The 12603-nt window shown below is 46.2% G+C and overlaps 5 protein-coding genes across 5 annotated transcripts in view; 3 read left to right on the top strand and 2 right to left on the bottom strand.

Moving 5' to 3' along the window:
- Nucleotides 1-12603, bottom strand: part of LOC309550227 (uncharacterized protein) — a 1381219-nt gene that overhangs the window by 1235441 nt on the left and 133175 nt on the right.
- LOC309548714 (uncharacterized protein) overlaps nucleotides 1-12603 on the top strand; it is a gene marked incomplete at its 3' end in the record, with an annotated part of 357939 nt that overhangs the window by 269304 nt on the left and 76032 nt on the right. The gene's annotated exons all lie outside the window — the stretch shown is intronic.
- LOC309548715 (uncharacterized protein) overlaps nucleotides 1-12603 on the top strand; it is a gene marked incomplete at both ends in the record, with an annotated part of 346981 nt that overhangs the window by 260353 nt on the left and 74025 nt on the right. The gene's annotated exons all lie outside the window — the stretch shown is intronic.
- LOC309548716 (uncharacterized protein) overlaps nucleotides 1-12603 on the top strand; it is a gene marked incomplete at its 3' end in the record, with an annotated part of 124146 nt that overhangs the window by 55805 nt on the left and 55738 nt on the right. The window lies entirely within an intron of this gene.
- LOC309548718 (uncharacterized protein) lies at nucleotides 10873-11829 on the bottom strand (the record flags this gene model as incomplete). Its single annotated transcript, XM_082248674.1, has 1 exon — nucleotides 10873-11829. A coding segment is annotated over one exon (957 nt), but the record flags the coding sequence as incomplete, so codon positions are not given.

The following is a 12603-nucleotide window of genomic DNA, read 5'->3' as shown; positions in this document are numbered from 1 at the left end:
GGCATTTAACAAAATATGGTGTAGCGCTAGTAATAACAGTTCAAATGAACTCAACAGTCCATATAAAACAAATGCAAATAGTTGGAAGGATAGGTCCGTCAAAAAAGAGAGGAAGAAAGTGCTCCCCGAATCTCGTATCAAACTTTCACCATCCTGAAATCCAGTGTATGGAGACCACCACCAAGTAGAAAAAATGGCCCCTTACCACAACGCAATGATCCCCACCACAGAGATCATTGACCGCTTGTATTGGAGATCAGACAGACCAAGTAGATGACAGCCCAGCTCACTAGGAAGATCTGAACAGCTCACTAGGAAGATCTCAACCACTCCACTCGATATAAGTACATAAATAAAAAGAAGGGACAACTCCCATGGTGAAGTACAGTCACACATTTATTTAAACCACAAAACAAAAGTGGCAACTCACATTTGAAAGGAGATGTTACAGCATGTATCTCGAGGGAGCAATTCCAGGACCTAGTTCCCAACCAAGAAAATGGCCGCCGCGTCCCCTCGTGTATCTCAGCGTGGCGTGCCGCAGGCTCCTCCTACGCGTTTCGTCAGCCAATTGACGTCGTCAGGGAGTGTGGCCTGCGGTAAGCCATCGGTATTTATATGCTGAGCGAGGCGGAAAGGGCGGGATAACTAGTCTACGACCTGGATCACGGAAGTTGTGCAGTTGCGCTCCAACAACCGGAAATAACAGATCGGACTTGACATAATCCAGAACAGGAAGCTAGTACATTACATGCCAGCATCCCTGATATCGGAACCAGCACGGTCAGAAGCCGGAAGCCATCAATTTGCGTGCCAGCACCCCGGAAGTCGTACCGTTATTAACAACATTTCAATTGAAAATTAATCAATTGCACATATAGGGACTCCAAGATCGCTGATGACCAGCGCATCTCGATAGTCCCATATAAGTGAGATCTAGATCCATATTACAGGACCAATAATTTTAATACTGTCTCACCGGAAGGACACTCATGGTCCTAAAGTGCATAAATACACTCAGATGACACTACCACTTAGGACATACAAGAGGATACAGCGCCATCCCCCGGTTGGAAACAGGTCTCAATGGATAACTCCTCCCACAAATGCGAAATTACAACCACATTAATACTAGTTATTACTAGTTAATACTAGTAGACTAGTTATCCCACGGATGCCAACCTAACTGCCCAGGGCATTTGGTCGGAGGAGGAATTCTCCCTTCCGATAAACATATTGGAATTGAGAGCGATCAGGCTGTGCCTGCTCCATTGGTCGGATCGTCTTCAGGGCTGTCCTGTACAGGTGCAGACGGACAATGCCACTGCGGTGGCATACATCAACCACCAAGGGGGACCAGAAGTGCCCGGGCGGCCCAGGAAGTGACCAGTATTCTGTCTTGGGCCGAGACTGTCCCGGCAATATCGACAGTTCACATTCCAGGTGTTGAGAATTGGCAGGCAGATTATCTGAGCCGCCAGACCCTGGACCAGGGGGAATGGTCCCTGCACCCGGAGGTATTTCTAATGCTGTGTGCGAAGTGGGGATCCCTGGATGTGGATCTGTTCGCATCTAGGCTAAACCACAAGGTGGAAAGGTTCGTGGCAAAAACGCGCGATCCTCTGGCAGACGCCTCGGATGCTGCGTTGGTAGTGCCTTGGAAGGTTTGCGTCACTTGGTCCCTCCTAGAAGGGAGCCTCTGCCTCCATGGGACTTGAACTTGGTTCTGTTACAACGTTCCCCTTTTGAAAACATCAGGAAAATTTCGTTGTCTCTGCTATCTAAAAAGGTTGCCTTTCTGGTAGCGATCCCTTCTGCTCGCAGAGTGTGGGAGTTGGCGGCGTTGTCTTGCCGCACCCCTTACCTGGTGGTTCATAGGGATAAGGTGGTTTTGCGACCTAACCCGTCCTTTCTTCCAAAGGTGGTTTCGGATTTTCACCTCAATGAGGACATTATCTTACCTTTGCTCTGTGCGAATCCTAAGCATCCTAAAGAGATTGCTTTGCATTCTTTGGATGTTGTCAGGGCGATCAGGGTTTACCTGTCGTCGACTGAATCCTTTTGAAAATCGGATTCTCTCTTTGTCCTTCCATAGGGACCTCAGAAGGGTATGGCTGCGTCTGCGGCGACCATTTCAAAATGAATCAGACAGACAATTGTTCAGGCCTATTCGTTGAGGGAATGGGTACCACCCTTCCCTGTCAAGGCGCACTCTACCAGATCGGTGAGTACATCCTGGGCCCTTCGGCATCAGGCTTCGGTGGCCCAGGTGTGCAAGGCTGCGACTTGGTCGTCAGTGCACACTTTTTCCAAATTCTACAAAATTAATGTTCTGGCATCAGCTGATGCCTCCTTTGGCCACAAAGATCTCTGTGCGGCAGTACCGTAGGGGACCCAGGTTTTGTGTGGGTCCCTGGCTATTGGGGTTGTTTATCCCCTTGGTTTTTTGCTTTCCTGGGTTGTTGCTCCTGTTGAGCTTTTTTGTTGCCCTTGCTGTTCAGGTAAGGTTACTTTCTCTGATATGGGTACTGAGTTGCCTTTTTCTGATGGTTGCGTTTCCCGCCCCTCATGTCTACACTGCTTTGGGACATCCCCATTGGTGAAGACTGTATGAGTGGGCGGCGACTGTCGGAGGACGTAAGAAAAAATTGAATTTTTGTAAAATCTTACCGTAAAATTCCTTGCTCTGAGTCCTCCGACAGTCGCCGCCCCGCCCCTCTTTTGGGGTTCTTATACACTTAACTGCTTGCTACCAAACTGAGTTGGGATGGCTATTGCAGGGGGGGTATTGGACCAGTGGGACAGCCCCCATGGGTGTGTCTATGTAAATGCTTTTGTTTTAGCAAGTCTTTTGCCTAGCTACTCCTAAGGAGAGGAAGTCAATACCCCATTGGGGAAGACTGTATGAGTGGGCGGCGACTGTCGGAGGACGCAAGAGAAATATAAGCTAATTTTAGAATACAAAAATCTTAAAAAATAAAAAGAATACACCAAATTGCTCCCTTAGAAATATCGTATACATAAGATCCTACTACTTACATGTAACAAACCAAAGCAGGCCCTGTGACCATAAGGGAATGAGAGCGCAGTGAGGGGAGGAGTCTAACCAAGGGTTGAGGTGGGTATAAGCCAATCGGTCCTAAAAAAAGGGGGGGGGGACCCAGCAAATGCAGACTCGGACACCTATAATTCAAACAAGTGTAAAAGCAATTATTCTAAGAAAGAGGTTAAGTATAAAAATAAATATTCATAGATTCATAGATACCAAGAGATGCCATCATAAGGCGGCGTTGGAGTCCGTTCCTGTCAGTCAGTTTTTACGTTTGAAGCGTAACTGTTCACGGAGGGAGGACTTTTTACGAGAGGCTTCCATTTTGAAGGATAGATTTTTGGAAAAAGGCTACGATGAATCCCTCTTGATCCAGGCCATGTCTAGAGCGGATTCTAGGCCTAGGGATGACCTCCTACAGCCGAAAACGAGGGAGTCACAAAAAACCTTCGATTTCGCCTTTTTTTCCACATACTCAACCCAACATTTCTCTGTAAAGAACATCTTACGTCGTCACTGGCACATCCTAAAAAATGACGGGGTGTTGGGTCCTCTTTTACCTCCACAGCCTCAAGTTATTTATTGGGGTGTTCCCCCTTTGAGGTTACAGATAGCTCCCAACATCCGGGACCCTCCCAAAAAGGTCTCATTTTTTCAGCAGATGGGAGGTTTTCACAGATGTAGGAGGTGTGCTATCTGCAAATTAAATGTGGAAAAGAGGAGACGCATAGATACCTTTAGATCTGAGACCGCGGGCCAGGATTTCACCATTAGGCCCTTCATCACGTGTACCACAAGATATGTGGTTTATCTGGTGAGGTGTCCATGCGGCCTTGACTATGTTGGCCGCACTATTCGGGAGCTTCATGTAAGGCTCAAGGAGCATGTGGCCAACATAGTCAAGGGCTTCCCCAAGCATAGTCTTTCGAGGCACTATGCCGAGTGTCATAATAAGGATCCTAGTGGGACCTTATTTTTGGGCATAGATAGCTTTTCAGGCCACTGGAGGGGAAGCAATATGATAAGGGGGGGGTTTCTAAGCTCGAAACTAATTGGATTTATAGACTCAGATGCTATACCCCCTTAGGCCTTAACGTAGAATGGGATTTGAATGCCCACATCAATAACTCTTAGTGTCTATCCTTCGGTGCAATTTGTGACAATGTTTTGGATTTGTTATATTTTTATGATTTTATATCCTGTGACATGTTTTTAAATATTGTTATGTATTTGGTGCAATATTTTTATGTTTCTTTATATTTTTATTTTGTTCAGATTTTATTGTAATGCTATTGTGACTCCCCAATGTTTATGAGCGTTCCTTTGGTCCACACCGGCAGGTGGCGCTATCTCCTCGGGCTGTGTTTTTAATCTATGGTGGATAGTTTTTATCCTTGATGCATATGCCTTGCTTTAAATATTTTTTTAGTTTAGGGCATTTGATATGGAGGAGCGGACTGCTAATTAAGTTAATGTTAGTGATGATTTTTGATTTTTTTCTCATCATCCTTTCAGCATGTCTTTCTCCTCCTCTATTTCCTTCCGGTCCGGGTGGTTCTGGACTGTGGAGCGCATATCCGGTTTCCGGGTATTGCACACTTCCGGTGGGTGGTTTTTTTCTCCTCCGTCGCTTTTTAAGGCACTAGCGTGCGCCGCAGCCTCATCCCTTGACAACGACAGTCTATGTCGAAACGTGCGTCGGGAGGCGTACTAGGCGACGCGTGCCGTAGCTAGGAGGAGATAGGACGGCCACAGACCGAGTGTTTGCCAACAGGAATGCCTCAGAACCAGAGGGGAGCTTCTTGATATGAAAGCGAGGAAAACTTCTGGATTCTGTAAGTGGCCTTAATTAGTGGGAATAAACTTCTTGGAAACAGTCTGCGCTATGTGATGTTTTCTCCTTTTTTCTATCAACACTCTGAGCCTGTGAACCGGACATTTGAGTGGGATATCTCTGATCCTGTACACACATGCAATTGATCTCTGTTGTGGGGGTCAACTCCATCTGGTAAGGAGTGGTGGTGTGTTGAGTGCTCTTCTGGTGGTGGTTTCACTCTGGACTTGCCTCTTTTAAAGTGAAGATACATCTGCATGGACTGTTTCCTCATTTACATCATATTATGTTTTAGGGTTCAGCGCCACATTTCGTTTTTTATGTGTTTTAAATCTGTAATTTTCCAGGTTTTGTGTGGCTGCTTTACCTTTGAGATTTGTGATCAATTGAACTGTTTATATATTTATTTCCTATAGCGTGGCAATACTGTGTTTTATAAAAATAAATAGGGTGTATATGTATGTATATTATATATATATAAAGGAAAAAATATATAGACTGCAGACATGGTACAGGAGATGGTCAGAGACTGAAGACATAGTACAAGAGACGGTCAGAGATTGCAGACGTTGTACAGGAGACAGCCAGAGACTGCAGACATGGTACAAGAGATGGTAAGAGACTGCAGACATGATACAGGAGACGGTCAGAGATTGCAGACATGGTAAAGGAGATGGTCAGAGATTGCAGACATAGTACAGGAGACGGTCAGAGATTGCAGACATAGTACAGGAGACGGTCAGAGATTGCAAACATGGTACAGGAGACAGTCAGAGACTGTAGACATGGTACAGGAGATGGTCAGAGACTGCAGACATGGTACAGGAGACGGTCAGAGATTGCAGATGCTGTAGAGGAGATGGTCAGGGACTGCAGACATAGTACAGGAGACGGTCAGAGATTGCAGACATGGTACAGGAGACGGTCAGAGACTGCAGACATGGTACAGGAGACGGTAAGAGACCGTAGACATGGTACAGGAGATGGTCAGAGACTGCAGACATGGTACAGGAGATGGTCAGAGATTGCAGATGCTGTAGAGGAGATGGTCAGGGACTGCAGACATAGTACAGGAGACGGTCAGAGATTGCAGACATGGTACAGGAGACGGTCAGAGACTGCAGACATGGTACAGGAGACGGTAAGAGACCGTAGACATGGTACAGGAGATGGTCAGAGACTGCAGACATGGTACAGGAGATGGTCAGAGATTGCATATACTGTACAGGAGATGGTCAGGGACTGCAGACATGGTACAGGAGACGGTCAGAGACTGCAGACTTGGTACAGGAGACGGTCAGAGATTACAGACATGGTACAGGAGACGACCAGCAGGTAAGTATGATATCTTTCTTTATTTTACAGAAAAGAATAATAATACCCTTTAGTATCACTTTAACAAATCATTGGGGAGTCTTTTGGCAGCAACTAAGGCCCCAATGTGATAGGCACACACAGTACACAGACTGGAGGTACAGCAGAGATGGGGGATGGGCCACTTCTATGCACTCACCCCTCACTTACATTAAACATGGCAGGCTGGTCTATTACCCCTCCCCCTCCCCTCGCAGCTCATTTCCTGAAGCAGACTCTGTGTCTCATCCCAGGGATGTGATGATGATGTTTGCGCCGAGCGGCACTACACCCGCCCATGGGGGAGGTGACAGAGATACAAATCCCGAGGAAAGGCGGAGAGCGTGGGGGCGGCACATTGATGTTCTGCATCGCCCGCCTCCTGAAGCAACACCCTCCAATGAGAGGGGAACAGCGCCGGACGCAGCCAGGCCAACAGCTGTTAATCCAGCAATGACACTTCTGTAGGGGGTGGGGGAGGAGCCAGGACGACGTCACGCACAACCGCAATTATTCTGGGTTCCGCATCGTAACCGAATCGGAAAAGGCTGCATGGCGATGCGCCGATCATTTTCAACACCCCCAGTGACAACGTGAGTACAGTACATTGATCAGATTGTACATTCAGTTCATAGCGGCCTATGAAGAGAATCCTCAGCTCCATCTAGAGGCCATAATCCAGTATTTGTCCCAAAATACCTCAATTAAAAAAAGCGAAATAACACATTATGGTCACTAGATGGATCTGACGATTATAGAAAATCACACATTTATTTAAAAAAAAGACCTCTAAATGTTTGTGAAATCTTTCCGCACAAAATGTACTCAGCCAATGAAAGGTAAGGACTCCATTTTTTTTTCTCCTGCTATCAATGGCCGACACGGGACAACACTTCATCCATGTCTTTGGTGATCTCTGATCTCCTTATGAAGTGTTTCTTACATGATGAAGATCAGCCATGGAGTATATCTGAAGTGTATATCACGGTGTAAAACATAATGTAATAAATACTAGCAATGTCCAGCATGAATCACATTCAGCAGCGCTTAATATGTATTCAACATATCCTGATCATATAGTCCTCATGTGAGTGTTATACCACCAAAACAGTCTCTATTCAAACAAAGGCATGTATTCTTAAAATATTCGGTGTTCCCGGTGCTCTGAAATACTTAATCCGGTATAAGCCTTCACCACACCATCAGTGACCCCTTAGGAGTGGGCACTCACCAGAGATAACATGGAAATACGCCTGTAAGCATTGGTTGCTTGAACCCTTGATACTCCGGACCACCTCTGCTCACACCAGAAGGACTCCGCTTACCAGTCTCAGTCAGGGATCAGCTCATAACCATATAAAATTGGAAAAATAGGAGGCACAATAGTGTGATACCGTTTCACAAAGCTTTATTTAGTACCCACTCTTTCACATAAAACAACCCCCACATCCAATCTGCTTACATCAAGATAAAAATATTCAAGCCTGTAATTAGGTAATCACGATGTGATGGCCTGCTCACCGTTCCTGCACAGGATCTCTCTGTATGACTCATGGGTAAGCTCCGGAATTAGACCAAGACCTCAATGACTACCCGGGAAACAGCGTGCCTGTGTTCTGACGCGTTTCGTCGTATGCAACTTCAACAGAGGACACAGACACACTGCACACTGTTCCCTATATGTACCCTAACCGATTAGCGGGTAGTCATTGAGGTCTTGGTCTAATTCCGGAGCTTGTGCCTCCTATTTTTCCAATTTTATATGGTTATGAGCTGATCCCCGACTGAGACTGGTAAGCGGAGTCCTTCTGGTGTGAGCAGAGGTGGTCCGGAGTATCAAGGGTTCAAGCAACCAATGCTTACAGGCGTATTTCCATGTTATCTCTGGTGAGTGCCCACTTCTAAGGGGTCACTGATGGTGTGGTGAAGGCTTATACCGGATTAAGTATTTCAGAGCACCGGGAACACCGAATATTTGAGGAATACATGCCTTTGTTTGAATAGAGACTGTTTTGGTGGTATCTATGAATCCGTTCCTGTCAGTCGGCTTAAAAAAAGTGGAAGTAACAATTTGACCCTCCTCTATACGGATCCTCAAGTTGAGAAAATTAATCTCCTTGTTACTCGACTCGTAGGTCAGACTTATGCCTCTTTGGTTACCATTAAGGGTATCCATGAACTGACTCAGGGACTCCCTTGTGCCATCCCACAGGAAGAGGATGTCGTCTATGTACCTACGCCAGAGCACAAGCTCCGGCCTAGGCACACCCCAGACGACATCCTCCTCCCACTTGGCCATGAACAGGTTGGCCATACTGGGCGCGAATTTCGCACCCATGGCCACCCCCCTATTCTGCAAATAGTAAGTTCCATTGAACCAAAAATAGTTCCTGGTCATGACATAGTCCAAGAGGGAGATGATATAATCCCTCTGAAAACCCAAAAGGTTCTCAAGTCCCAAATAGTGAGACACTGCCTCTCTACCATGTTGGTGCGATATTATGGTATACAGTGAAGCAACGTCAGCTGTAACCAATATATAATTCTCTTGCCAGGTGATACGACTAAGCTCGTTAATCACCTGCGTGGAGTCTCGTAGGTATGAGGGCAACTTAACCACTATGGGTTGGAGAAAATGGTCAATATATTTGCCCACCCGGGAGGTAACGGAATCGATACCGCTAACTATAGGCCTCCCGGGTGGGCAAACTGGATCCTTATGTATTTTGGGCAAAAAATACATAACGGGCACTCTTGGAGCGGAAGGCACCAAAAATGCCTTTTCTTTCTTAGTGAGGAGTTTCCTAACAAAACCCTCATTCACCAAGCTAACCAGCTCCTTTTTGTACCTGAGTGTAGGATCCCCTCTTAAAGGCAGATACGTCTCCCTATCTGACAAAAGTCTGAGCATTTCCGTATCATAGGCGGCGGTGTCCATTATGACTATCCCGCCGCCCTTGTCAGCAGGCCTCACGACTATGTCCTTACGTTCTTTAAGAGACTTTAAGCCTCTGTTAAAGGCAAGACTCATCCCACATTTGTTCAGTTGGAGTTGGTCTATATCCTTGGCGACCAAGTCCCTGAACACCGCCACAGCAGGTGCTACTGCACCAGGGGGATTGAACGTAGAGGCATTGGAAAAATTGGTGTTTTTGATACCCATAACGTACTCTGATTTAGACTTTATAGGATTGGTGGCTAGATACCTCTTTATATTGACCTTCCTGACATATTTTTGGAGGTCAATAAATGTACCGAATTTATCCAGCTGTTTTGGGGGTGCATATTTCAGCCCCCTATTTAAAACACATTTTTCGTCATTGGAAATCGGGGCAGAGCTGAGATTAAAGAGACCTCCATCCTTTAAAGAGGCCTCCTTTTTCTGGCGGAGTCTCCTCCCCCCTCTTGCCCCCCTTTTTTTGTGTTTTTTCGTCTTTTTACCTTGGGGGTAACCCCGGGAAAAAAACGCTGGTTAGAAGTATAAGGTACATTCTGATGTTGTCTATCCCCTCCCCTAGAATATTGGTCTTGTTGCTGTGATGAATGTGCATCTGGGTCTCCTGACCATCCTCCCTGCTGATTCGGGGGCACTACCCCATTCTGAGGATGAGTTGTCATGTAGCGATCAGGCTCCCTAATCTCATTGGACAAAGGAGCAAATCTGTTCATTATAGGCACATTCCTAGGGGTATTTTGGGGGTAAGAGGAACGAGTATGTGAAAGAGTGGGTACTAAATAAAGCTTTGTGAAACGGTATCACACTATTGTGCCTCCTATTTTTCCAATTTTATATGGTTATGAGCTGATCCCCGACTAAGACTGGTAAGCGGAGTCCTTCTGGTGTGAGCAGAGGTGGTCCGGAGTATCAAGGGTTCAAGCAACCAATGCTTACAGGCGTATTTCCATGTTATCTCTGGTGAGTGCCCACTCCTAAGGGGTCACTGATGGTGTGGTGAAGGCTTATACCGGATTAAGTATTTCAGAGCACCGGGAACACCGAATATTTGAGGAATACATGCCTTTGTTTGAATAGAGACTGTTTTGTTGGTATAACACTCACATGAGGACTATATGATCAGGATATGTTGAATACATATTAAGCGCTGCTGAATGTGATTCATGCTGGACATTGCTAGTATTTATTACATTATGTTTTAGATTGCTTCTTTTTTACTGTAGCTGCGATCAGCAACTTTTATGTTAATTTATATCGAGTCTTTTATGGTTATGTGGTTTTTACTCTGTTTTTAAGCGCTGGGTGAGTGTTTGACAATCCCCCTGTGTTTTTCAACCACTTTTTATACAGTATATCACGGTGTGCTTCTACCCCACATGTCCACCAACATTCATATAGAAGACATTTCCCGCACCCAAGGCACTAATACACCTCGAGGGTTGTGTGGGACCCCTGATGTACAGGAAAAAAGGACTTCAGTGAGGAACAATTCCCTCACTCAGGACAGGAATGTGGCTTCTCCCCTGTGTGAGATCTCTGATGTCTGGAAAGATTGGACTTCTGTGGAAAACATTTCCCGCACTCAGGGCAGGAATATGGCTTCTCACCAGTGTGTAATCTCTGATGTGTGGAAAGAGCGGACTTCTCTAAAAAACATTTCCCGCACTCAGGACAGGAATACGGCTTCTCACCAGTGTGAGATCTCCGATGTGTGGAAAGAGCGGACTTCCGTGAAAAACATTTCCCGCACTTAGGACAGGAATACGGCTTCTCACCAGTGTGCAATCTCTGATGTGTGGAAAGAGTGGACTTCTCTGAAAAATCTTTCCCACACTCGGGGCAGGAATACGGCTTCTCACCAGTGTGCGATCTCTGATGTGTGGAAAGATAAGACTTCTCTGCAAAACATTTCCCGCACTCAGGACAGGAATACGGCTTCTCACCAGTGTGCGATCTCTGATGTTTGGAAAGAGCGGACGCTTGTGCAAAACATTTCCCGCACTCAGGACAGGAATACGGCTTCTCACCAGTGTGCAATCTCTGATGTGTGGAAAGAGCAGACTTCTGTGTAAAACATTTCCCGCACTCAGGACAGGAATACAGTTTCTCACCAGTGTGCGATCTCTGATGTTTGGAAAGAGCGGACGTCTGTGCAAAACATTTCCCGCACTCAGGACAGGAATACGGCTTCTCACCAGTGTGCAATCTCTGATGTGTGTAAAGAGCGGACTTCTGTGTAAAACATTTCCCGCACTCAGGACAGGAATACAGTTTCTCACCAGTGTGCAATCTCTGATGTTTGGAAAGATCGGACTTCTGTGTAAAACATTTCCCGCACTCAGGACAGGAATACTGCTTTTCACCAGTGTGCCATCTCTGATGTATGGAAAGATGGGACTGTGATGGAAAGCATTTCCCGCACTCAGGACAGGAATACGGCTTCTCACCAGTGTGCGTTCTCTGATGTCTGGAAAAATTGGACTTGTATGCAAAACATTTCCCGCACTCAGGACAGGAATATGGCTTCTCACCAGTGTGAGATCTTTTATGCACATTAAGTTGGTATTTTAAACGGAAACACTTCCCGCACTCAGTACAGGAGAACCTCTTATCTGTTGTAAGGACGGCACCGTCCCTCGCAGTCTGAGGTTCCTCAGGATAAGAGGAATACGATGGTCCGGCACCGTCTCTCACAGTCTGAGGTTCCTCAGGATAAGAGGAATACGATGGTCCGGCCCCGTCTCTCACAGTCTGAGGTTCCTCAGGATAAGAGGAATACGATGGTCCGGCACTGTCCCTCACAGTCTGAGGTTCCTCAGGATAAGAGGAATACGATGGTCCATCTACACTGTGTGGTGCCGGATGGACATTTGAGGTAGCCGGCTTTTCTCCTGGACTATACTGTGTAATGTCCTGATCTTCTACTTTACAGTCTGGAGACAAAGCCAGACAATCCTCTGAGGTTTTCCTCATCTCCCATCCATGTACTAAAATAGAAATACAAAGATTATTACTAGACATCAGTAGATTGGTTCCCCTAAACCAGGACTCTGCCCACATCAGGCAGCTTTGTCTCTGAGGATCTTACAATTCCCCCCTCAAGGTAACCAGTAAATGGTAGAGGGTCACTAGGTGTCCCAGGAGCCACACATCAAGTCAAGACCTGTTGTATGATAGTAAATGGCAGTCTCAGTCTGGACTTACGCCAGGCCATGGCTTGATGTGTGGGACACCTACTCACTATCTACCATTGCCTGTGACTAGTAAATGGGTCCTCTGATCTCCTACCAGTTCATTTCTTTATTCATGGACCTTAGTCAGAGAGTGAGGAAACAACGAGAACTGTCCTTTATAGGAGTGACAGTGATGAGGGGATTATTGCCATGTTCCCAACACAAGAAGTCCTGCACT

Source organism: Pelophylax lessonae, assembly GCF_965119305.1.
Source record: "Pelophylax lessonae genome assembly, chromosome: 3".
Lineage (NCBI taxonomy): Eukaryota > Metazoa > Chordata > Amphibia > Anura > Ranidae > Pelophylax > Pelophylax lessonae.
The sequence above is the reverse complement of the archived record's forward strand: the minus strand, read 5'-3'. Positions and strand labels throughout refer to the sequence as shown.